Genomic DNA, 26,433 nt, shown 5'->3' on the forward strand with positions numbered 1-26,433 from the left:
TTGGACACATAGAAAGATGGTGCACGTTTGATTCGAGGGTGTGTTAGAATCTAGCAATAACTGCCAATTGAATAAGCAGTAGTGTCCTTTCTTCTGCATTTTAAATTTGCCCACCTATACTATTAATTTCATCCGTCCCATCAGGTTCAAATTAGCGAAAGTCAACTGTATTGGCTTTGAGTTAAGTTTCCCACACCTAAATAGAAAATTTGAGACATCAAAGTGAGCGCATCAAAAATGATACATTGGGCTTTGTTGTTTGACTAAAAAGACTACAGGTCGCAGTAGACTTCCAGTTTCGCTAAACTTAGCAGGTCTCAACAACAATGCAAGTTGCAATAGGCTACAAATATATAAGACTTCAGCTGGCACCAGTCCTACAGTGCAGTTAAAATGTTTAATATATAAATTTTACTGCTGAACACACAACAAAGGTATGTGCATAAGCTTGACGCACAAGGTGCGCTTGTTATACTTGAACACATAAAGACATACCTCTATTAGACTACAGGATAAAATGCTTTTATTGCTTGGCAAGTCTGTGTGCTAAAAACGTGCATCCAGAAGTTTTCTGGGTTCCCAAACACATTGCTGTCACTGCAGATAAAGGGATCTCCAAACTGAAGGTTACAAAGCAGCACTGTCCAGGGAGCGTTTTACTGCAACAATTTAAATAAAGGGTGCAGTAGTGAAGAAGGAAATGAGTGAAACGTTGTGAGGTGATTATACAATGGGGCAAGCTGTCCTTTCAGTAGCAAAATATCTATCCCATTGCTTCAGCCAGTGCTTTCAAGCCGCATTACTGTCCTGTCTGCTCCCATAGCAGAGCCTAGGGCCCACGTGATGCTACATCACAACCCCCACCTCTTTTTTTCTTCTTTCTTGCTTTGTGGCATATTACCTGGAGTGGTTTTGGGGAGTGTGTCCCTTCCAAGAAGAAGATCGCTCAGGCTTTTGTTTGTTGTTATTCTTGCAAACTACTATGTCGTGGTACTTTGCAGACGTGGTCACCACCACATGATCTACATTACTTGCTTGGCTTTTTGCATTGCCAAAACCGAATGAGGAGTTTCTTTAACACAAACTTGAAGGAGCCTAGGAAATCTGTTGGTTCTTATCTAATCATTCATTCATCATCAGCCTGGTTACGCCCCTCTGCAAGACAAAGGCCTCTCCCATACTTCTCCAACTGCCCCGGTCATGTACTAATTGTGACCATGTTGTCCCTGCAAACTTCTTAATCTCATCCACCAACCTAACTTTCTGTCGCCCCCTGCTATTCTTCGCTTCCCTTGGAATCCAGTCCGTAACCCTTAATGACCATCTGTTATCTTCTCTCCTCATTACATGTCATGCCCATGCTCATTTCTTTTTCTTGATTTCAACTAAGATGTCATTAACTCGTGTTTGTTCCCTCACCCAATCTGCTCTTTTTCTTATCCCTTCACCTAACTTATCTAACTTCACACAAGCCAAAATACTGTAAAAACTCGCATATAATATGGACCTGCATATAATATGAGGTTTAATTTAGGGATAGCAAAAATTTAAAAAAGTTTTCATCTGTATATAATGAGAGCGAAAAAAGCTCGCAGGAGGCCTTTATTTGCATTCCAGTTAACATTCAGTCGTCATCCGTTTCACTGGCACTGTCTCCCGAAAGCCCTATGTTGGAGATATCTTCCGACAGAAAGTCAGTTTCAGTTCCATCAAATCTATTTGAGATGCCGCATTTCTTAAAAGAGCGACTGACACGCTCCTTGGGGATGCTGGCCCAGGCATCCCCGATCCAGCTACAAAACACTGCTGGAGAGGAAACGTTTCAGCCATCCGACAGCCGTTACTTCCAGGTCTCCTACTTGGTAGCAGCGCTTGATCCAGTCATTAAAAGGCTTCTTAATGCAAACGTCCAGCGGTTACAACTGGGATGTCATCCCTCCAGGAATGACGGCGAGCTCGGTGCGAGATTCGTGCAGTAGTTTCCTCATGGAATCAACCAGGTGATAGCGAAAAGCATCCAACACTAGTAGGGATGGGAGCCTCAGCAGTGCTCCAGGCTGCCGAAACCAGACAGACTTAATCCAGTCAAGCACCAACGCTTCATCCATCCACCCTTTGTTTTGGCATCACACATCATTTTTCGGAAACTTCATTTTTCGGCAGTGTCTTTCACTTAAACACTACGTAAGGTGGAAGCTTGTGACCATCCATCATACAGGATAACATTACAGCGACCCGCGTCTTCTCATTGCCAGTCGACCTTATACAAACTTGCTTGGAGCCTTTCTCCCGCACTGTGAGCACCGACGGCATGTCAAGGTACACCGGCGTCTGATCCGCCGATCTGGCCCAGCTGAAAGTCAACCTTTTTCCGCAGCTTTATCATGTGCCTGTGAAAAGCCACAAGCTGTTCTTCATAGCTTTCAGGGAGTTTCTGAGATATTGACATTCGTTGGCATAAAGAAAATCCAGCGCGGTGCATATGATGTGACACCCAGTTTCTGCTGGCCTTGAAGTCATTCCGTGGAATGCCTTTCTTCCGGGCAATTTCTCTTGCCTTCGCTTGTAGCAGCTCAATGCAGTAAGCTCCTGTTCAATCTTGAGAAAGGCTCCGTTCTTCGGCCCCCGGAAACTTCTTCTCAGACCTCTGCGTTAAAAAATTGCCTCCTTTTGCTTCCTCCAGCCACGAACAGTGCCCTCAGTGACACCGAAGTTCCGCCCTGTGGCGTAATTACTGATGGTTTCGGTGCGGCAGCTAAAATAACTTTCCTTTTAGAGGCAGCAGTCCCAACATCGTGTGAGGTAGCCTTTAGGTAAAGGTGCCGATTCATGGTGTGGTCAATATGGCACCGGTTGAAAGCAGTAGCAGCCTATCGATGCCACCGCATGATGACACATCCTCCGCTACGAGTCTTGATGATGATAGCACTGATCAACGACGAAGCCGGGATTGCAGATTTTGGGCCAGAATCCCTGGGATCTGCATATAGTACGAGGCAGAAATTTCACGTGGTAAAATTTAGAAAATAGCCTTGTACTAAAGGCAAGTTTTTATAATGGCATGCAGAATACATGGAATACAAAACAGAAAGCAGGCATGTTCTGAACTGGTCAGCATATTGGAGCATCCAGTTTGACAGCTCATCTTGAAAGGAGTCTACTGTGTTATAAGTGCTGTCTGACTGCTTTGTGCAGAGAGAAGGATGAAGAGTCAGCAACAGCGATGGCTGGCTGGACTTCGTCGGGCCGGCGGAACTGCACTGACCGGGGGCCGCCGGCTTATCTCCTGGCAAGCATCTTGTCAACACCTGGCACCCACTTGGCCATATCGCACGATGACACTTCACCTGGTGCGGTACATTGCTTCCAAGATGAACACGGTAAGAGAGTCATCATGTACCCAACTGCTTATGTCTACTGCAGGGCGAAGGCCTCTTCCAGTGATGTCCAATTATCCTGGTCTTGCGCCAGCTGACCTACCTTATGCCTGCAAATTTCCTAATTTCATTGCGCACCATCATCTGTAAAAATGGGATTATAGGCAGCTTAAAAAAAATTATTCTAAAAGTGCCCCTCTCTTATGTAGTGATCTTTGGTGCAACTTGAATTCGACATGGTGAAAATGACAAAAAAGAAGAAATATAGTGGGCATGATATTGATAACATATTTGTAATTCTGTGCTTCAGGGAACTGGCAGACATACACCTTTGATGAGAACAGCACAGGCGTGTCAAGGGGCCTTGAGATGTCGCCAGACACCAAGATATTCCAGATGATGTTCGACAGCAAGTGGTGAGTATTTCCCTAACGTTGCTTTTTTGGTATGAAAATGATAATATGGATGATGCCAACGAAAGAACATACTCCAAATAAAGCACATGGTTTGGGATGTGCATATCATGAAGCTTCGCTATGAGCATGTTTTTTGCTTGCATTTACTTCTGCAGACTATGCGAGACCTTAATTTTTGCTGTGTGCAACAGCATTTTAGTTACTGGAGCGCAATTCCAAAATGAAGGCACAATTGAGCTTAGCTTTTTTTTTTTGTATATGTGACTGGCTGGCGGGTAAATATGGCCTAACTGCTGGGCTTGACATGTAACTAGGACTAACATGCAGCCAGGCCTAGCCCGCAACTAGTTGTGTTGGAAATAAAGAGTATGACTATTCAAAAGAACAAAACCCAGCATTTGACTAGGACCGGCATCCACCTAAGCCTAGTGCACAACTAAGCTCGCCATGCAATGAGGCTTAGCATGCAATGAGGCTTAGCATGTACCTAAGTTTAACGCGCCAACTGTGGCACAACTTTGTCAAGCAAGCACATATCATGTCTTGACTCTCGCAGGGAAACGTCATCTCGCAGCAGCTCAAGCTCAAGCTCCACCACGATGCTTGACAGTCCCGCCGCCTCTGCCTCCGTGCCCCCTCACGGCAGCTGTCCGATTGCCATGGGGTTCAGTCCCGCACCCGGCATGACACCCTGCGTGACAACGACCGAGGCCTCTTCCATGACCATGGTAACCGGCTCGATGCTGCGGCCGTCCCCTCATCAGCCTCCGCACCGCCTGCACCACCATACCCACCATTCTCATGCACAGCAGCAGCAGCAGCAGCAGCAACAGCAACTCCTCCAGCAGCAACCGTCGTCCTCGACTTCACTGCAACAGTATTCTCACCAACCTCGACATCACCACCGCCGGCGCGGTCATCACAGCGGTGGTCAGCGAGGCGAGGATGTTGGAGCCATGGTGCCATCTTCACTTGACCTCTCCCTCCCTTCCGGAGTAGGGGCAGCGGCGCTTGGACTGAGGCGGGGCGGCGCTACGGTGCTGGAGAACCGGTATGACCTGGGCGCCGCTGGCGAAGGGGCCAGTGTCCGGTTTGATGGCTCCAGAGGCAGCAGCGGACCAGTTCTTCTTGCGGAATCTCTTCTCAGCCGCATGGCTATGGCAGCGGCAGCGAACGGCGCCGGAGTTGGACCTGCGACGTTGTCTCAGACAGCATCCTCGCAGGTGAGGTGACCCTGTTGAAGCTGGTGAAGAATAACAGTGAGGTGGCTTGTACTGGAGCACATGTAGCAGTTTGCCCTGGTGCCACTAAGGTGTGTTGTAGCAATTGCCACAAATATCATTTTCACTTCCCTTGAGCTGCAGATGGCCCAACGCAAGACATTGTCGTGCAATCAGGCTTTTTGTCTCACTGTAGTACCCTATGCAACTTCAGGGACAGCTGCAATAACGAAACATTTATATGGACTGTGCATCGACAACTATAACTAGTGGTCAGGTACTAGATCTGGTTTCTACAATTAAAATTAACCTATCATATTTAATGGGCTTTGAGAGATGCCATAGTGGAAAGCGTGAGAGTTATTTAGACCACATGGTGTTCTTTAATGGGCACTCAAAGCACAGTGCACAGGCATTGTTGCATTGTGCCTTCATTGCAACATGGCTGTCTGCTCTTTGAATTGAACCGATGACCTTGCGCTTAACTGCAGAAAGCCATAGCTTTGGAGCTACCGTGGTGGGCGACCTAACAACTGCGATACCTGCTGTACAATCTACCAAGGCCAATTTATGTGTTCAGGATTGTGGCACATTTAACGTTTAACTAGTGCTATAGAAAAGCAGGACAAGAATGAGCAGCACACTGGGCACAATCCTGGCCTTCAACATTTGTTAAAAAGGGCCTGACACGCTATCTTCAATTAGAACACAGGGGGCACGATGACAGGCAAAAGATTCATGACAAAACATTGGTAAATGGTTTGTACCCACCTTCTCTGTAAGATCCTAGAGGCATTGAGGGTATGATAATAATAATAATAAAAACAACAGCTGAAAACTAATGTTCTGTTCTGTGTGCTTTCTGTTCGTGTTTTGTGTCTTTTTAGCACTGGTCAACACATCACAACCCTGGAATACCGCCCACCAATTAGCCCAACTTTCTTTGAACTTAAACGACTTCACTGTGACCTTAGTCAGTGTGTCATGGCATCCGTATATTCTGTCATCTTGTAGGACACTGAGCTGGACTCAACGTGTCACATGCGATTCGTGGGCAGTGGGACACTGCGAGACGGCAAGCCGCGTCATTACTACCGCTTCCGGTTGCTGCCCTGCAAGACCATCAAGGTGGGCTTCGACCGCCTGGCCCTCATCACTGTGCTGGACAGGTGGGCGGGGCCATTCCTTTCTGTTCTTTTTTTAATGAGATTAGCATTCTTTGAAAGCTTCACCCAGTTTGTGGTATGTTTGTTTGTCTGTGTCTAACCTTTTTCTTGTTAATTTAGGTCAGTGGGTATATATGCCACTGGGTATGCGCTGCTCTTCAATGAGAAAAAAAACTCCTCTGAAATTTTTCTGGAGCTGAGCCTATTTTGTGTTGTGTTAACTCTCATGTGACGTCAGCACTGGCACGGGGAGGTCCCTTTGGGAATGTGTAAACTCATCTGTCATGGCGTAGGCGATTCAAACTGAGGAACAGCAGTCTCCCCCCAAACATGTTGAGCTGCTATCCTTCAGCGGCAGTTTTCTACTCATCAAAATGATATATTGTAGTGGTCTGTGAATTTTCAGAACTTCAAGTATTCAATTCATATTGATTAGTATTCGATTCTTACTATTACTTGCACTTACTATTTTCTATTACGACACTTACTATTTGGAATATTCGACCCCCCCGCCACCCCACTAAAAAAATATTGCCGTCGGTTTTTTAAGTCAGCTTCGCCGCATTGTAGCCCTGTTGTGCGGTGAAACATACAGACTGTGTTGTGGTAAAGCATATTTATCGTGCCTTGAAGCGTAGCAGGGGGTGCCAGAAAGTTAGATTAAGAAGTTTAAGAAGTTAAAAAGAAGTTTAATTTAGAAAGAAGATTAATAAGATTAGAATAAGAAGTTTTCAGGAACAACATGGCCACAATTAGCACATGACTGGGATAGTTGGAGAAGTATGGGAGAGGCCTTTGCCCTGCAGTGGGCATAGCCAGGCTGCTGCTGCTGCAGATGATGATGATGATGATGAAGCATATAACAAGTAAAAAGGGGGCATTCCCACAGGGCTGCGACTGGTGCTTAGGGCTACCTGACACTATCAGCTCAAGTACCTACACTGTGCTGTCTCTTCATGCATCTGGACAACACCTATTGCCAAATAGAAACTTTTGTGTCTGCTACAAGTGCAGCTAAGTGCCTAAAACACTGTTTCGAAACAACATACTTGACCAAGTAACAAGCTTGGCAATGTTTTTAGACTGTCATTCTAAAGTAGTTAAGTACCACCAGGATTCTTCAGTGGCAAATGAGATTAAAAAGCTGCCTTTAGAAGGAATGAACTCAGATATGTCCTCAACAACGAAAGCTTATGAAGAGGCTTCTTCCTCGTCAGCACTTTGATAAGCTCACCAACCAGCAGCAACTTTTACTTTTTTGTGGCAGCAGTTTTCACTGCAACAAGCACAAGTTGAAAGGTATGTGCGTGATGAAATTTTGGACCATAAAGAAGATCAATCTTACTGGTGGTGTGAGCGCAGTGCCAACGGTTGGCTTGGCTTGCAAAGCCGAGCCAAGCCGTACCTGCCGATACCAGTCTGTCTAGTGAGCAGCTCTTTTCAGAGCCTGAAGGAGTTGTGACACCCAGGAGGCTGGACTCTGCACCCCAAACATGTCGAGTAGCTAGCCTCCCTTCATGGCAACATTAAATAACTGCCGTTATGGTGCTGCAGAAGTGCTGTACTAGAGAATTTTGTTCACCACATAGCATAATTTTCCTGTACATTATTTGCTATGCAATGAACTTGTTTTGTTCTTTAGTACCTCTGGTTTATGAAAAAACATCAAATTTCTGCAATACCAATAGTAATCGTACTTGAAAAAAATATTCAGTATGATTCACACTTGGTTTTAATTAATTGAATTCACTTCAAAGTTGAAAATTCATTCTAGTGACTATAATGCAATAGCGTTATGAGATTCTATCATTCAATAATGACCTGTCGACATCTTCATGACTTCTGCCTTGTGGTCACATGCGAGTCCTGGGGTAGCTTCCGCTCTGCTAGCTTTGGCTATGAGAACTTACCTCCTTAAATCACCTAAGACTAAACTTTGATTTGTATAATGCAATTACATTAAAACCCTTGCAAAGGTGAATATTGGGAGCTAAATATCAAAATTGGCAAGCCCACCTTAACACCTTTACAAGTACACATGTAGCACTCTGGTATCAGGATTAGCCCATCCCTGCTTTTTAGACCACCTCCAGGTTTGGCCCATGGCACAATCTTGGTTACAGTCCTGGCTGCCCACTTTTTATCTGTACGTGAATGCTGTCGCATTACAACATGGTAAGCTCATTTGTTGATGTCCAGGAACCTGACGGTGATGGAGAATGTCCTGTCCATTGTCCTGGCAGTCCTGGTGGCTGTCCTGGGATCCCTGTGCCTCTCCAGGGGCTTCTTTCAGGACATTTACAGCTTTCTCTTCTGCTTTGTCATGGCCAGCTGCCAATACTGCCTGCTCAAGGTTGGTGCCCTTCATGGTATAAAAAATTTTTTAAAGTGATAATAAAGAAATGCAGTAAATCAGTTTCTGCTAGCAAAGTATTCTTTCAGAACTGTTTCATGTCATCTGGCACGAACCTAACGTTGTCTTAGTCATTGAATTGTTTTGCCAGGGATTTGGAAGACTTCAAGGTGTAGTAACAACACATATTTCCAAATTTGCAGAAAGCAGACTCTGCACTTGTCGTATGTAAAAGGATTACACTTTATGAAGGATTGGAAACACATCTAAGGTATTTGAATTTGATGCTATAATTGGTCTCAAGAGGCCAGACCTGGTGTCATTAAGGTCATTGTGGTGTCATGACACCACAAAATTTGGTGAGGTCATGTGGCAGTAAAGGCAGGTATTGTGGCATTTCACATAAGAAATACTGAGTGCTGCGAGCATGTCTGGCAACTGTGTCTATTGCAGAAATGAAGTGAGCCATGAATCTGGTTCATGGGAACTAGAATGACAGTAGATTATACAAGGTGCTCTGACATCTCCCAGCATTTTTTCGAGCATTTAGAAGACTTTAATCTCTATTCAAAACAAGAATATGATAAATAAAAAGTTTCGTGCCAGGACTTGCTTCGCTTTAAGAACTATTACAAACTTTGAAGAAGCCACAGGGCCTATGGCATAAACCTGTCACATTGCAAGGTTCATTATAAATCATCTTTCCATTGTTCTCTTGGATGATCACTTGTCAGATCACCCCTTGAAGCATTGACCCCCTCGAGCAATATGAAAGGGAACACAAAATTTGCTTTCAACACGCTGTAATGGCTGAACACTCATTCGAAGCTCAAAAGTTCTCAATGCTGCTAAATGTTTAGAGGGAGAGCTACCTGCTGCATGTTATAATGTCACATTTCAATTCACACATCACAAGTAATAGTTTCTCGGAAACAAATTCAGTGTTCCCACTCATATTGCCCGCGGCTCTACATTTGTGTGAACGCATGCTCTGTTTCACCTCAAAAATTTATTTGGTTCGATGCTTGCTATAGATTCTGTGTATTGGTCTTTAGCCGGTATGCTGTCTTGTTTCCTGCCATCTTGGCCCTGATGTGTCAAATGCAATGAAGTTCTGTTTAAACAAATCACTTACTGGAGAGTGGCTCTTCCTGTCTGTCATCTGTCTATTGTCTTGTTTTGTTCATGTACCATTTATTTTTGCAGTGCACTGGATGTGTTTGGTTCATTTAGCATCAAGCTGTGTTTCACTGTTAACATTAGAAACTGCTGTTCCTTTGGTTGATTTCATGTAATGTCATACGTTGTAACTATTGCAGTTGAGGCGAGCCGTTTTGATTCTCCCCAAGACTTATGACTGTCACAATCTTAACAACTCCTTTTTATTTTTTATGCTAGGCTTCAAGATTGTCACAAAATGCTTCTTTGTACTTTGTGTTCTTCCCTACATGCTAGAAAGTATGTAATGGTGATTGGTGAAGTGAACCTTTAGCCAACTTACAGTGATCACCGATTCAGATGTGATACCTGGATCGTATGGAAGCACCACCGATGAACGCAGGAGTGTCTAAATGCAGTCACTATGCATTACAAACAAATGCTCTCGGCCGCATCGTATACCATAATGCTTCAGCTCGGTTTTCCTTGGTGCCCATTGGTGGTGCAAGTTCCAGCAGCCATTGACTCCAAGTATCGTATTTGTATCGCTGAGAACTGTGGTGGTGGCGCAAGTTCTGGCAGCCATTGACTCCAAGTATCGTATTTGTATCGCTGAGAACTGTACATTCGCCAAGTCCCTACTCGAATTTTCTTGAGCCAGGGTCAGGTACTGTCACCAACCGACGATTCGGACACCAATAGTTCGGACATTCTTGGTTAACCGGACAGCTCCGCAGCACCACTAGCGGCCCCATAAACTTAAGGACCACCTAAATTTCTGACACCTCACAGCATGTCATGCAATAATTTAAACTCCCAGCTGCATCATGTGCTAATTAGGCCACTGAGTTGGGAAGAAATAGCATTCTTTTTGATACATCACTGACACGGTCGCCAGCCATGCATACTGGCATCTCAAAACCAAAACTAGCCGATCTAGCAGTCACTGAACGAGCCCAGACCACTGTACAAGCCAAGTCAAGCCACCAAGTTGTAAAGGCTGCATTTGCGATTTGCGTGATTTGTCGTGCTAGTTCTGTGCTGCTCTTATCATCTACCATTCATGGCTGGTTGATCCCGTTGACAATGTGAGCAGAGCCTCCCTCTGACCACTGACGAAGCGCAAAAAGCTTCAAATGGAGTGCATAAAAGGCATGCATTGCTAGAAAATGGCGGCCGTGTACTGTCAAGGCCAAAGACAAGCGCACATGCACATTGAAAAGCTTGGGCCGTATTATCAGACAGTCACTTTCGAAGATACTTTCACTTTCGCGATATCTTATGTGACCAGCACAGGACATCTCAACAGGCAGCAGCACTTTCATTGTGATGATATAGCGTGCTTGACATTGTGTCAAGAATGTCATCGCTTCTAGACACGAATGCGTTAGTCGACAATCATACGAAAGATAGCGTGCTTGGCATTGTGCCATGAAAGACATCACTCATAGGTGCGGATGTGTCTTGTGCTAGGCACTGCTAATATGAAGGTATTAACGAAGATGGCAATCCCAAGAATACAGCGCACCTTTCTTGATCAGTTGTTAAATAAAGTCACTTATGTTCTGGCAAATACTATATTACAGACTCCTGATTACTTTAAAGTTTTGGCAGTCCCCATTGGGTCCAAATTATCGGTCAGTGGCTGTAAAGAGGCTGGTGGTGGTGGTGGTGGTGAATTGTAGCAACAGGCGGGTTTAGCCTGGCGAACAAGGCCGGCAATTGCTCCGCCCGAGCATCTCGCACAATACCGCTGAAGGGTTTCACCATGTGTCCATCAAACCAGTCTCTCTTAAGAACTCGATGAGGAGACGTGAAGTTTCTTTTCGGGCTATAACTGATCCCGCGGGAAATATAAGGTGTTGCAGGCGCGCATGCGGAAGGTTCTTGCTTTGCAGATTCTTCAGGAGAGTGTCTCTTTCTTCTTGGAATTGCTGGCAGGACCACAAAAAGTGCTCAATGTCTCCTGTCTCGTTGCATGCCGAACAGTTCGGAGAATTGATTCGCCCCATTTTAAATAAACAGGCCGGTGTATTTGCAGATCCTGTCCTTATTCGATATAGAAGTGTGGCTTCCTCTCGGTGCAATCGCTTGGTTACGCAGGGCATATGCGGTGGAGTCCAAAGCGACGCAAAGTGATTTCGAATGTCAGGTTTTTGCACTTGATTACTCTTTGGGGCCTTGATTTTGGGAGGATGATAGAGCGCTGCGTATGCAAGCGCATCAGCTTTATCGTTTATCGTTTATCGTTTATCAGCATCAGTTTATCGTAAGAGGCTGCGCATGATCTTGGTAATCATGGTTAGCCCAGGAACGCTCCTTGAACTCTCTTTGTTGCTGATGTTGTTCACGCTCAACATTGTTCTTCTCCTGCACTTTCAGAGTGTTCAGCCAGATGCTGCCTCACCGACTCACGTGAGTAGCCCACCTCCTATGTTCTGTCTAACAAAAGTCTTCATCGGAGCCTATAAACTTAAAGCTTGGCTTGGTGAAGGGGTAATCTAATTACAGTGTAAAATCATAATTGTAGCTATTTTTGGCTTAGTAACCCTAAGTGAGCTTTTCTGCTACTCTCTTGCTGTGTCCTGAGAGGCATCACCTCAGTCCCAAACAAGTTTAGGAACACAGTGAGCAATTACCTGCCGTGGTTGCTCAGTGGCTATGGTGTTAGGCTGCTGAGCACGAGGTCGCGGGATCGAATCCCGGCCACGGCGGCCGCATTTCGATGGGGGCGAAATGCGAAAACACCCGTGTACTTAGATTTAGGTGCACATTAAAGAACCCCAGGTGGTCAAAATTTCCGGAGTCCCCCACTACGGCGTGCCTCATAATCAGAAAGTGGTTTTGGCACGTAAAACCCCATATATTATTATTATTATTATTAACACAGTGAGCAATTTGTAACTCGTTACATAGTTTGATTAAAACTAAGATAACCACCTTTTGTGTTCCTTATGTTTTTTTCTTGTGGAATAGATCAACTAGGGCTGCTGTTTATTTATGTCTCGCTTCATTTTCCATAGCTTTAAAGGCTGATTCTGGCTATGATGTTGGCACAGTGACATTTGAACTCGTAGCTAAAGGTGGAAAGGATCATCATTAGGAAAGTGTCCACGTATCTCACAGAAGGCGTGCACTCGGGGCAATGCTCCTTTAAGCTTTAAAAAGAAATGCATGCTTATCCCACCCCAACTTTCACACATGGTGTCATGTTCATATGACTTACAAATTTTAACCTTCACAGCTTGGCCGGCATTTAAGCATGGAATGCCGAGGTGATGCACCCATAGAATTTCTTGTAATGTTACCTAGATGGAAATTTGGCGCCACTGTCTATGTGGTTTTCCTAACGGGCATCGTGCCGCCTTGTGAATGCCCGTTGGGACAGATGGAACGGTACTATTCAGGTGCGCCTTCAAGTTGTCCAGGCTCCCCGAGAATGATACTGTTCTGAAGCCACCACATACTGGCATTCCGGTGCATAAAACAGTGACTTAGGCGGCAGTTCCAAAATCTGACTGTGAGTCATGTTGTAAGGAACTTCATGGTTGAACATGTGCAGTTGTCAAACGCTGTGTGAAGTGTGAATGGCCCATCGCTGCAACGAGTTAAGATGCACACTTGTCATTTTCCTCACAGGGCTACAACCGGGTGGTCCTGTACAGTCGGCCTGTGTACTTCTGCCTGTGCTGCTCGATGTTGATGCTGGTACAGTTCCTGCTCGACTCCAACATCGAGTACCCGCAGGTCACCCTTTACGGGGTGCGACTCATCACCAACGGAGCCGTGGCTTGGGCACGAAGCTTCCTCATAGGTGGGTGAGAGGACGTTGCAACGTGTTCGTCGACCGTAATCATTATTGTCTTCATTCTGATTACTGCGTTCACGTTATTATGGTGCACCCTCTATTGTAACAAACACCCTACTTTTGTGGGCTGCAGGTTGCTCCACCTTTGGCTAAATTCACTGTAATTGCGATGCTAGCAATTATACGGATAATCCAGGTGAATTTTTGCCTTTGCAGTCACCATGATGTTCCGTTTAAAGTCCAAGTGCGATAAGTGGCCTGTGCACTGTGTGCTGTAGGTTTGACAAATCACAGCTCTTCATTATGCCAGTGTTGTGACAGCAAGTGCTTGTCATTCTGTCATCGCTGTCATACCAGCATCACTGCATGCAGCATCGGTGGTGTGGGTTCTGCACATGATTGCTGGAGCTTTGCGCGATGCTGGGGACATTGGAGGTAGTCAGGGGAGTAACTGCAGTCGCAGTAAGCAAGTTCAGAGATTAGCGAGTCACTGAAGTTTGCTCTCCTTTTTTCTTTTTTTTTTTGTGCATTCATTTTGTAGTGTTCATCTTGGCATTCCCGGTGACCTTCAGCTTGGGGTTGCTGCCCCAAGTCAACACATTCGTGACATACCTGTTGGAGCAGATCGACATGAACCTGTTTGGTGGATCAGGTAAGTGTTACCCCTCTGTCCTGCCAAGTAATTGTGCACTGAGCTGACCTAGGTGACAAGTTTTAAAGGGGTGTCTTCACGGCAAGACACGCTGCACTGCCGTGGAGACACACTTCAAGGAAAATTTTTCGTGCAATAAGGCAAAGTTCACTTCTAACCTACATCCTGACTTTACTGTTCAATCTATAAAATTCTTGGTAGCAGTTACATGCGCCAAAATATATTACTTGTAATGGGAGATATGAGCAGCAGCCAGTGCGCAGCAGCACTGTGGCGTCAGAGGCGCCGCCGTGTGAGTTGGTCATACTGCTGGGAGCATGGTTGGCGGTGCGGTGTGTTCAATATAACCATCACAAATGCTTACGTGTTCGAATTACAGGGCATTCTTGCACATTAAAATACATAGAACTTTGACGGGGCCACAACATCAGTTTGACTATACCAGAAGTTTGAATTAAGCAGGTTCGAATCAACGAGATTTCACTGCATGAGTGTGAATGGGGGCTGGTACGTGGGGAATGGAATTGAAGCAACAACAAGTGTTAATTAATACATAGTATGCAAAACTATTGGCGAGTGTGTATGAGTGAGTATTTACCGATACTGCCGATCCACAAATGCAAAGTACAGTGAAACCTCATTGAAGTGATCCTGTTATGTATGCTTTCCCGGCATCAACATTCGCGATCGAGAACACTAAAAATTACCCAATACATTATGCTTAGTTCTTTACCGTTTCATACGTTCCCAAAAAACATGATCTTTTAGCACCTACGTTCAATAGATAGCCAAACTGGGATCGTATGGTACATTTTCCGGCCGCTAGATCTCATATAAACAAGAAAAAGCGCGAGGCGTGTGCGAACGTGAGCAGCAGCTGCTCGCCGCAGTGCTCGTCTGCCCGTCTCACATGAAAATGCTGGTGCGCACTAAGTTTCTTGTTCTGGTATCAGCAAATCTCCCAGGTCGTTGCACACGGCATTCACCGCTGTCTCTGCTAACCCTGTTGTGATAAGCATCTTCACTTATCTGCTTCACAGCGCATGGGCTGTAGTGCCATTAGGAGTGTACTGCAGGCTTTTAATATGCGGTAATCCGAACGCATCGGCATTCCCTGCTGCAGGGAGTGCAAAGGCAGCATCACATATCGCATGGCGGCATCGTATTCCTATGTTGACCACCAGCGCAAAGTATGAAAGCATGGAAGCATGACTCAACTTGGCAAATTTTTGAGCCTTTTTATGGGCGAATCCATAAATAACGAACTTACTGATATAACAGCCATTTCTCGCGGAACTATCGAGTTCATTATAAACGAGTTTGACTGTACTGTCAACTGCCTTTACAACAAAGTTCTTGGGGTATCAGAAATAATTCTGTATACAGATCGCTTCGTTGTATGTGCTCTGAGCAGGTCACAATAGAGCCGGGATATAATTATTCCTTCATTATATGGGTCATTTCATTGCACTAGAGGCATTCGCTGTAGAGGCGCTCGACTGTACAAAGTGTGCGGCTCGTCATACCTGTCCTGTCCATACCTGTTGCATGATCAGCAACCACTGGATTGGTGTCAGCCATCTACTGTGTGTCACGGAGCCTGGCGTTTGTGGTGTGCCTGTTTGGGCTGGCCTACGTCGCCCTGAAGGTAATTCTGTAACCTGCTAATATGCAGGATTTTTTTCCCCATTTCAGAATGTCAAATCTGCTTGTTGCATTATGCATGATTTGGAATTCTCAGGGGTAGGTTCTCTGTGGTCTGATATGATGAAAGCAGAATTGTCCTTTAGTCGTATTATACACAAATTTTTCCAATTTGTGACCACAAATTAAAACTTTGTTTGCGTTCATGATTATATGCAGAATTTTACTCTGGTTGTATAGATATGGGCCCACTTCTCACATGTCAGTGGAATCAAAACTCACTCTTGTTAAGAGCAGTGGAACTTTTTTAATGAACATTTTTGAGATGGGAGTGCAACGTGTTGTGTATTTTGGTGTGCAAAATTCAAATATGCATGTGTTTTTTGTTCTTTATTTCCCATGTATTGTTCTTAAGGTCTTTCAGTGGGAACTAAACAAGCTAGTAAAAATGATTATCGTTCTCACTTTTTGACTTGTCAAACATGCCCCGATGTGCCACATTTATGTTTACCTTGTGCAGTCAAATATCAATGACGCGATCACAGTTCACCTGAATTTTGTGGTAATGTGAATTTTCAAAAAGTCCTGGTCAGAATGAATTAACCATGTAATGTCCAAACACAGTTTGACCCCAAATAAACTTTGAACATGTTTAAATGTTTATTTACACGTTAGAACAAGATGTTTATTTCTGGCCCTGGAGAATACATTTGTAAGAATAATTAGTAATTAGTTTCATAAGCTATCTACAACTGGAAAACTCTCTCCAGCCTATCATAAATGCTGCTGTAGGCTATGCATTAAGTTTTCCTTGCTTAAATAAGAATTTTGAGGTACCAAACTCAGTGTACGCATATGCAGTACGTTGGGCACTGCAGCACTAAGTGAAACACAGGCTGTTTTGGGAAGACTGGAACCTCTCATTCAGTTCCGAATGGGTGACATGAATTTCTATGCAGCTGTCAGATCTGTCATATGTAGGGGAATGCAGCTTTGGTATGCAGTTGTGAAGCTGGTATTTGAAACACAAATCTTTGACCGTTGTGGCGGAGACCTGTGCACATAAAGATAGCATTCATTGTGGCTTGCAGCGAGTGCTGTGAGTGTAGATGAAGGAACAAGCACAAAGTTTCATGCATTCCTGAAGGGTGTCCTTGACAACGTTGCAGGAAGAATGGTCCGCAATGCCATCAATGACTCCTTAAGCCTAAGGGAATCACTGTACATGATGTGTGGCCTTTGCGTTGGTTGTGGAGCAATCATTCGTTATGGATTACTCAAGTTTCAGGTGATACGAGTAGTCTAAGAGGTCTCAAGGAATTTTGTATCAAGTTTTGTGAAGAGGGAGTGGCTGCACCAGCGCGATTACAAGTGTTTAGGGGGAACACCAAGAGATGGCGTAAGTGTTCTGCAAGGGACGTTAACTGCTAGATGGAACATGAGGTGGCAGGACTTGCACTTGGACTGGTGCAGTGTGTGTTGTGTGCGGTGGTGGAAAGAGCCATAGAGCTATGCGTTGAAGAGTATGCATGTGGGCTGGTTGGTTCATGATTACAAGCAGTAAAACAGCGCTAAACAACAGGACGAGGAGAGCGACACAGGCAACAGTACTGAATGGAATTGAAGCAACAATGAGTGTTAGTTAATACATAGTATGCAAAACTATTGGCAGGTGTGTATGAGTGAGTATTTACTGATACTGCCGATCTAGAAATGCAAAGTACAGTGAAACCTCATTGATATGATCCCGTTGTGGATATTGATGTGATCCTGTTATCCTGTGTCCTTCTCCTCGTCCTGTTTAGCGCTGTTTTACTGCTCGTAACTATGCGTTGAGCACGGTAATGAGTGAATGTCAGTAACCGAGGTGTAGGCTCCTTGTCGATTGTGTCAATTTGTGTAACTATCATGCTAAACCTCTTGTGCACGTTTTTCTTTTCTTTTTTCTTTTCCCTAGGAGGGCCACAATCCATCACAGCACATAATGTTTTCCCTGTTTTGTGGGTTTCTTGTCACCTCCTGCTACCTGCTCAGCAGAAGTGCCAGTGATCCCACCATTCTCTGGTGAGTCTTCACTGGCCGCCACATTTGCAGAGAGGTGAAGTGCTGCTTTTACCACCATGTATTCTCCGATACGTGACTCTTTATGGGACCTTTAAGCATGTGGATTTCGCTCTCTGAAGCAGTTGTGTTCACTCCTTTTTTGCATTCAACTTCTGCTGATAAACAAGCGTTCAGTATCTTCAAGGCCATTTGAACTACTCTATTTGCACGAATCGCAGTTGCAATGGAATATGAAGCCGAAACTGCATTTGCGACGTTGGCAGCAGCCTAGCATTCGACATAGCACTGTGGGCATCACAAAATGGCAGCAGAGCGTGTTTTTGTAATGTTTGCTGTGGGTTCACTCTGGGCTTGACTACGATCTGGAATGTTATTCCCGCTCAGTAATGCTTATGTTCATAATGCTCATGTTCAGTAATGTTCATAATGTTCAATATTGTTCATGCGAGGTGTCGCACGGCTCAGCACCATATGCTTCGGTGTATGCGGCCGCCAGTGTTCCTGGCGTAGTGCCAAGCTTGCTATCTGTTTGTTTACAGTGCAAGGAACAATCTTAGCTGTACACTTCGACAACGACAATTCAGAATCACGTAAAATCTTGTGAAGTGACAATAGCATCCCTAAAAGTGATTGCTCGAGAATACCGCTCCTTTGCACTTGGTATCTGCGGCCAGTGACGCTCAACTGGCATCGACAACATGGCGCTTTCATTATGAAAGCTCGTTAAAAAAAGTTTTCTTTCTGTGAAGGTAAATTGTGCATGTCTCATTTGTTTTTATCATGAACGTGGAGGGCATACTATATATTTAATTTTAAAAATTGAGTGCAATTTACATTCAAGTGCACTTTTTTTTTTAAGCTCAGCTTCGTCGCAATGCAGCCGCGTTATGTGGCAAAACATACGATTGCCACTAACATGCCTTTGCGTCAAGTTTTCTTGAAAAGAAAAAAAAAAGGCGTACTGATAGATGCTGTCAGTAAAGGGGTCACTATTGAGGTCACCATTTAGGGGCAAGGCGTATGTACACTGACTGGTCAAGCTTGAATTAACTGGTGAAGGCCAGTTTTAAGATCAAAATAACGAAAGTTTAGGCCCATAGAAATCTGTGGGTGCTGGCTGGGACCTTCGGTCGGGATTGAATTGGCTGGAGTCGAATTAACTGAAGTGTACCACAACTTCTACAGCTGCAGCGCCATGTTAGTTGCATAACGATAAAAAAAAGAGAGAAAAACATTTGAGCCAATTCAGTTTCTTCTTGTACTTGAAATTAACGTGCATGGTATTCTTTAGTGAATTCAGAAAAGTATGCACACATTAGAATCGGGTGAACACGGTAACTAGGGGATGACCATGAGGCAGAAGTAATGTGGATGTTGACAGATAATCAGCGAACTGTCGCATTACAGCTGCTAAAGCTGTACCTCTATCTGTATAGTATGTTTATCTAATAATAAAAATTGATTGATTGATTGATTGAAAGTGAAATGCGAGGACCTACGAGCTTTTTCTTACGATTGTGCAAGCACTCAGTGAGTTATGTGCTTTGTGTCGTATTGCCGATGAACAGGAACCTTATCAAGCGCCACCTGTGGTCTGAAAGCGTGCCAACTGCCAATGCCACTGACAGCGCTCCCGAATATGTGGATCCACTGCCAGCGAAACTAGAAAAAACATTTGTGAGTATTTTTTTCTTGTCGGAGAACAGTCATGGAGGTGTGTTATATTTTCTCTTGTGTGTGTACTGCCAGTTTCGTTTGGCTGGGTAATATCCTTATGTGTACTCACGATGCTGTCATTTTTTATTAGCAATCCTTGCTTTTTCATGGCCATATTAACAGACAAATTGGAAAGGTTGTGAGCAACATGAGCAATGGCATGCAAATAATTTCTTTTATTGCTCATGAGGATCAAACTACATTAAAAACTATTTTAAGGCATAATATAGGAAATAGAGGTCATTAGGAATGCGGAAAATTTATTTGTGACATTCCCAAGGCACCGCAAAAGGTAGTGGGGTAATATTTCTTGAAGTAGGCAGAAATAGGCCACCTGTCAAATGGAATCTGACAGGTGGCAAATCACGACAAACCTGACAGCAAAATAGCACAGACATCACCTGCTTTCTACCATTGCTGCTGGCTTCGTGTGGAGCAGTGATCCAGTCACGCGGCTCGCGGTCTTTTCGTCTGACACGCAGATGTTAAGAGACTCCCGAGCATTTGTGGAACCTTATTTTTTTGCCCACAATTTGTGAGCATTAAATTTTGTTTACAATTTTTTTATATTGGAAATTTGATTCTACATTTGACTTTATTTCTTGATTCGATTTGGTATTCAATTCGAAGCCTACTATATATATTCGGTATCCACACACCTCTGGTGAAATTTCTTCGGGCCAACTTTTGGTGTGCCTCTTACGTTCTTTATTCTGCTTTTTTCTGCATTTGTGGATGCAAAATGTTGCAGAAAGCTGCACATTGTTGCATTGTTCTGCACGTTTGTGGTTTACATTGACCGTTACTTTTTAAAATCAGTCAGCTATGTGACGGTTGAAGTCATGCATCATGCATTTCTCCTTGAGGACGTACTTTTGCTGATATGTACTGGAACACATTGGCACATCAGGTAGTTTATTTATGAGCAGTGCTGTAAAGGCGTGGCTGTTGGCCTCCAAAATTAGTTATTGAAGACTCGCCAGCTTCCTAAGGACACAATTTGTTGTCATTTCCATTCCCTCCGCATTGCCTCAATTGCTTTGGTGACATGTACTGTGCGGTTGTGACATTTTTAAGCCCAAGTGAAAATTTGGATTCAGTCAGCCTTTAATGTAGCATGATCTCATCAACACTTCAAAAGAACTCTTTTCAAACGCCTTCAGTAATGTTGCATAGGTGTAATTGTGTAATAAGACATTGATATGTTTTTTGCCAAGGACGATGCCTGAATGGACTAATCTGACCTCTGTATGGGCACTGTTACTGTCACCAAAAAAAAAAAAAAAAATTGTGAGCCTGTGGGCAGTGCCAGTTTTCCATGGTGCATGCTTTAGCAGGTTGTATAGCTACACTGAAGTCAACATTTTTATTTATTGTGTAACTTATCTGGTCTGTTTTGCTTTAATCAGAATGTAGCTGCTAATTAACTCCTAAGTTTTTTTTTTTTGCCTGGATGTTATACATTGTTTAATAGTGTGCATGTAGGTATGTTTTACTTGATCCTGTGGCACCTCACAGCACAGGTCTCCTCAGAAGAGGGCCTGTAGGGGTATATTGAAATACGTAAGGTTTAGTGAAAAAGTAAATTATTTGGAGTGTGCCTACGTCTGCACTGTAGTCTGCATGAGTTCAAGGTAGTCATTGCCAAATCGCACTTCTTTTTTCATTTTTGCAGAGGGCCAGACTTAGGACGGATGCGATACACTGTGTCTTCGTAGCAATCTTTGTGTTTGCTGTGCACGTCAGCACAATGTTCTCAGCTCTTCAGGTAAGCCTTCTCTACCGCCACTGGTTGGTACTCTGCTTCTCTATGTAAGGGGACAAACATTTTGACGTGCAGTGTTATTCCGATATGTTATTTTTGACATGTCACGTGTGATGACGTATGACGCCAAGTTGCAATATTTCTATTCCTGTACCTGCGTGGATGTAAGGAATGCATTCTTTGTTCACTCTGCTGTGTTAGCTACGGTGTGGGGTGTGTCTTTACTACACGGTGAAGAACAGCAACAACGGCACACGACACAGAAAGAGGAACAGACCAGACAAGTGTGGTTCTCTTTGTTGCTCTTCCTGTATCTTGTGTCGTTTGTGCTGTCTGAGCTGTTCAGCACACACACTGGTGTGTCAGCAGTGTCAGAGGCAATGCTCGGAGCTTTGAAGGTGCTGCTGGTTCTGGGTGGTGAAACTGGCTTGATTGCGCATGTTACAAGCATGGTAGAAAGCATCAAGAAACAGAGAGCTCTGATGGCATACGTGAAGAAATCATGCTGGTGCTAAAGAACTTTCCGGTGTAATTTCACTCGGCTATGCCAAACTGTATTGCGCTTTTCATGCTGTTCGCCATGAGAGCGTGGTTTGACTAGTTGACAGCTGTCCTGTTGACATGCTCGCCTGTGTTCTTTGCGGGCTGTTTGTTGGGACAAACGAGGGTTAAGTAACCTGCTGCCTGTATTGTAATGTTGCAGCCGTACCTGGAAATGCTGCTTCACCTGACGGCGGTCGTGTGGGGCCTCTTGCTGCACTATGTGCTGCCCCAGCTGCGCAAGCAGCTGCCCTGGCTCTGTTGCGCGCATCCCATCCTCAAGTCGAATGAGCATCAGCAGTTTGAAGTGCGCGGTCAGTGAAGTTCTTCTCTAAGACTGTGTACCACTCGTGTTTCTTGAAGGGGCGGAGCCTTTTTTTTTTCTTAAGTGTACTTCTCTGCACTGCACATTTGCCTAATGGCTCATGTGAAGACGGAAGTGCTTGCTGCACATACGTACATGGCTGGGGCTTGTCTCTTGCACATGGTTTCATCACAAGAGCTGCGCCCACATTTTCCATGTTGGAGGACGAAGAAGCTCTTCTCGTATGCCCCGATTTGCATGAATGACTACACCATCACTGATTTGGCAAATTGCCTCGCAGAAAAGCTAGCTTTGCAATTACAAAAATGGTCAGTTGCAGTGCACATTCTTGTTTTGGTGGGTGGAAACATGCACAAATCTTGAGGCCTGTGTTTTTTAATGATTCTTATCATTTTCCGTTCTTGTTGCCGTCCATCATTGGCTGGCGTGATGCCAAGCCGTTCACTATGACTGGTGATGAGAAAGAAACAAAAGCCCTTCATTTTCTTTCTGCTTATCAAAATAGAAACAGAAAGAAAAACAACAATGTAATATGTTTCCAGATCTCTCATTAGCAGCACGTGAGCAGTGTGGCCAATGGTACCATTCACGCATGCTTTTGAACACCACCAATGTCATAGACGAGCATACTAATGTGCGCAGCAGAAACCCGGCATTCATTGTTGGACGGTGCCCGCTTTAAGAGGGGCGTTTATAACTACTAAAGGTCTAACCTAAACCTGTATCATGAGAAGCCAACAAACAAAGACATTTAGAGTATTGCATACATAATGCGAAGATTTGGGATTGTTCCCACCTGGGGCAAGTTGTTTCTTCATCCACTTTCATTGCCATTAATTTATCATTTCTTTAATTCAATTAAGTACAAGTAATTTCCCCTATGTTTTCCTTGGGGTCTTTGTTGGTTTCTCATGATATGATTATAAAAAATCTGGCCCCTCGGTATAACCCCCTTTCTTCTCTTTCTAAGCTAAAACTGTGCGACTTTTCAGTTGTTTTTGTCCTTTTGCATGTGGTGGCGCTCGCACATAATGTAGCTCTTCATCGCGAGTAAACTTTATGGATATTAGTCAGTGAGCAAGTCTGTCGTCTGTTGTCGTCTTGTCCTTGAGCACTGTTTCTTTCCTCGCATAACTATCTCTATGTAGGCCATCTCCTTGTCAAGGAGGTTAAGCGATGGTGATGCACACAGTGTTGAAATAGGTCAGAATGTCAAGATGATTTAACGTGCATTGCTTTAGTCGTCGGGACGTGTAGTTTTTCACTTATCACCACCTCCACCTCACTGATACATCCAATTCATTATGGTGGATGAGTGGCTGTTGTTCTGACATCATAGGGGATTTGATCCTCGATTGCAGTGGCTGTTTTCTTGCAGGACAGAATGGGAAAAACTAACTTTTGCTGCGCCTTGGATGCACATGAAAAAAATTCCATGCAGCCAGAGTTAATCCAGAGTCCTCCACTCTGGCATCTCCCAAAACTCTTGTGTCGTCTTAGACCTTTAAACTCGACCAATTAGTCAATAAACCAGCCAAACTAGTCGGACAGTCAATCAATCGATTAGTCAAACAACCAGTCAATCAATCAATGCTCTTTGCTTTCCGCGTTCACATCGCAGAACCAGCCCGAGTGATGTGGTTCGAGAAGCTGCAGGTGTGGATGTGGTTCATCGAGAAGAACATCATCTACCCTCTGCTCTTCCTCAGTGCCGTGAGCACAAGCACGCCCGACATCATCAACCGCTTCGGAGTCGCGTGAGTGGACTTCGTCGCTTCAGGGACAGGGTTGATACCGTATAGACTCACGTAAGGGCTGCACCCTCAACTTGGTAGCCCTAAATTAAAAAAAAAAAAATATTGCAATGGGCAGTGAAGTCAAGCGTGAATAGAATAAAGCATCTTACTCTAATAGCTTTCTAGGAGCCAGTTTCGGTTATGTTTACCAGGAGACGTACCTGCTGCGACGTCACGACAACGGAAGGTTGCCACGTGGGAGCAGGACGTGGCAACGTTGTACTCTCTGGCACTTGCCCCCCATCTCACTCAGTCTGATATGCTGCCACTCATCGCCAGTATTTTTCCTAGTGTATAGAGGTCTAGGACCTCCACTTAGATGTAAAAATTGAGATGTGAAAAATTTTTTGTCAGCATTCCTCTATAGGAGTCAAGGTAAGGCAAGATCAATAGGACAAAATGGCCCAGAAACACCTGCACAAGCGTTGCACAAAACGTGTCGTTACTCTGTCGTGCACATTGTTCATCCTTGCACTTAGTCATACCGTAATAATGCCAGCCAATCGATCGATCGATCAAGCTTAGGCTTTGTCATACTCCCTCCCCTCCTATGCTTTCCTTTTTATTCATGCCATCAGCGGCGGCTGCCTAGTGTTGGTGGTGTGCGCCCTCAAGTGCCTGCGTAGTGCCTTCAACGACCCGTCGCAGCATTTCCTTGTGCTGCTCTTCACGGTGCTGTTCTTCACCTACGACTACCGGGGACCCATGGAGCCATTCCTCATCAACTACTTCTGCTGCCTGTTTGTCTTCTCCAAGGTGCGGTGTGCAAGTTCCTTGACTCCGTAAATTTGTTTCCTGTAATTCTTGCCAACTGCGATCATATTGAGATTCGACTGTACGACTCACTGGTTTCCATTAGCTCAGTGGGAATTATCATGTGAGGATAGAGAGGGAGGGGAGATATGTGGACACCACAGGCAATGATAAACTAAAGTGAAGCATTAACAATAAAAGAAGTTACACTACATTTAAACAAGAAGTGCAGTTAGGCCAATTTTCTTGGGTTTTCCTGCAGAACTCACTGGAGCTACCTCTGCACATTGCTCTACCACCACTTTCTACAGGATTGTCGTGCCTGCTATGCGTAACCCTCTAACACAAAGCAAGCAGTACATAGTACCTGCTTTTTCTCAGAGCGTGACCTCCGAGATTGCTGACCCAGCTCTGTAACACTTACTGATGCTTGCAAGATATATAATTTGTAAAAAAAAAAGAAAATAAAGAAAGAAAGACTTGTTTGGCCCCATAAGTCCTTATTTTATCCATAGTTACGTTGCCCCTAGGCACAAAATAAGCATTACTATGTTTCTAGGGCTGTAATGTAACAACATGTGTTGATTCCGCCTTTGCCTTTACTGTACCTTAATAACTGTACATCTATCTACCCCAAAAATTATTGTTTCATTTGTGTTGTGGCAACTATTGACACCAGGGCTTGTCAGATATAGATCCACACATGTGTGAGCTGATTGATAGCATGTCTAGCCTAGGACAAATTTTTGCTGAGCCTGGGCATTGCTAAATAACAGGATTTTGTTCTGGCCAAGAACCAGAGCCAGAAACTGACTGCATGCATATTTTTGTCTTTGCAGGTGTACGAGTTGTTGCTCAAGATTAGCTTCATCATCACCTACATTGCCCCCTGGCAGATCACTTGGGGTTCAGCATTCCATGCCTTTGCACAGCCCTTCAGCGTCCCGCGTATCCTTCGAAGATTGCTTGTTCGGGTTTTCAAATTCAAATTCAAATTCTTTATTTTTCCATGAAAATACAATAAAAGTGTGTCCAGTACTGTTTGGACCCGTAGCCGTAGGCTAGTTATGGGTCCAAGAAATGAAATTACATAATGCAGACACTTCGTCACATAAACAATAAAAACTTGGAAAAGTGGAGAGGGGAATATATACATAATACATATGACAAAAATTAGGCATAGCAAGAAACAGTTGATTCAATTCAAAAACATTGTGCATGCTATATATAATAAAGGAAATGTAAACAGTCAGATAGATGTCTTGTAACTTGTTTAAAGCATGCGCTGAAAGAATTTTTTAGCTGTAAGTGCAAAATTTGGAGCGTATTTTACTTCTTGTGGAAGAGTGTTCCATATCTGAACACCAGTGAATGATAGCCATCGTTCTCCATAAACATTGTGCGTGGGAGGTAGATTAAAGTTGCCTAATAATACATTTCTGGTAGTACGTGATGATGTATGAAAGAGGGACATATGGAAGGGGTGGTTGTTTCTTACGATACTGTTTACGACAGTTGCTGTTTTTAGGAGGCATAGTGAATCGAAGGGTAATATGCGTAGATCGTGGAATAATGACAGCGGCTGCAGCAATTTAGTTGTACTTCCAAGAATGGTACACCGACCATCCCTTAGCTGACTTGAAGTTCGAGTTACTCTTACAGCAATGAGGAGTCGGGTAC

At 44.2% G+C, this 26,433-nt stretch overlaps 1 protein-coding gene across 1 annotated transcript in view; it reads left to right on the forward strand.

Moving 5' to 3' along the window:
- The window catches only part of pcx (pecanex), a 78,152-nt gene that overhangs the window by 26,795 nt on the left and 24,924 nt on the right, over positions 1-26,433 (forward strand). Inside the window, exons 12-27 of the mRNA XM_070527255.1 lie at positions 3,200-3,380; positions 3,688-3,793; positions 4,350-5,016; positions 6,028-6,182; positions 8,379-8,532; positions 12,073-12,105; positions 13,330-13,504; positions 14,040-14,150; positions 15,707-15,798; positions 17,752-17,858; positions 19,427-19,535; positions 21,250-21,342; positions 22,043-22,193; positions 23,826-23,961; positions 24,579-24,756; positions 25,593-25,701. Coding sequence (XP_070383356.1) covers positions 3,200-3,380; positions 3,688-3,793; positions 4,350-5,016; positions 6,028-6,182; positions 8,379-8,532; positions 12,073-12,105; positions 13,330-13,504; positions 14,040-14,150; positions 15,707-15,798; positions 17,752-17,858; positions 19,427-19,535; positions 21,250-21,342; positions 22,043-22,193; positions 23,826-23,961; positions 24,579-24,756; positions 25,593-25,701 — 2,557 coding nt within the window. The remainder of the gene's footprint in view (positions 1-3,199; positions 3,381-3,687; positions 3,794-4,349; positions 5,017-6,027; positions 6,183-8,378; positions 8,533-12,072; positions 12,106-13,329; positions 13,505-14,039; positions 14,151-15,706; positions 15,799-17,751; positions 17,859-19,426; positions 19,536-21,249; positions 21,343-22,042; positions 22,194-23,825; positions 23,962-24,578; positions 24,757-25,592; positions 25,702-26,433) is intronic.

Source organism: Dermacentor albipictus, chromosome 10 (assembly GCF_038994185.2).
Source record: "Dermacentor albipictus isolate Rhodes 1998 colony chromosome 10, USDA_Dalb.pri_finalv2, whole genome shotgun sequence".
Lineage (NCBI taxonomy): Eukaryota > Metazoa > Arthropoda > Arachnida > Ixodida > Ixodidae > Dermacentor > Dermacentor albipictus.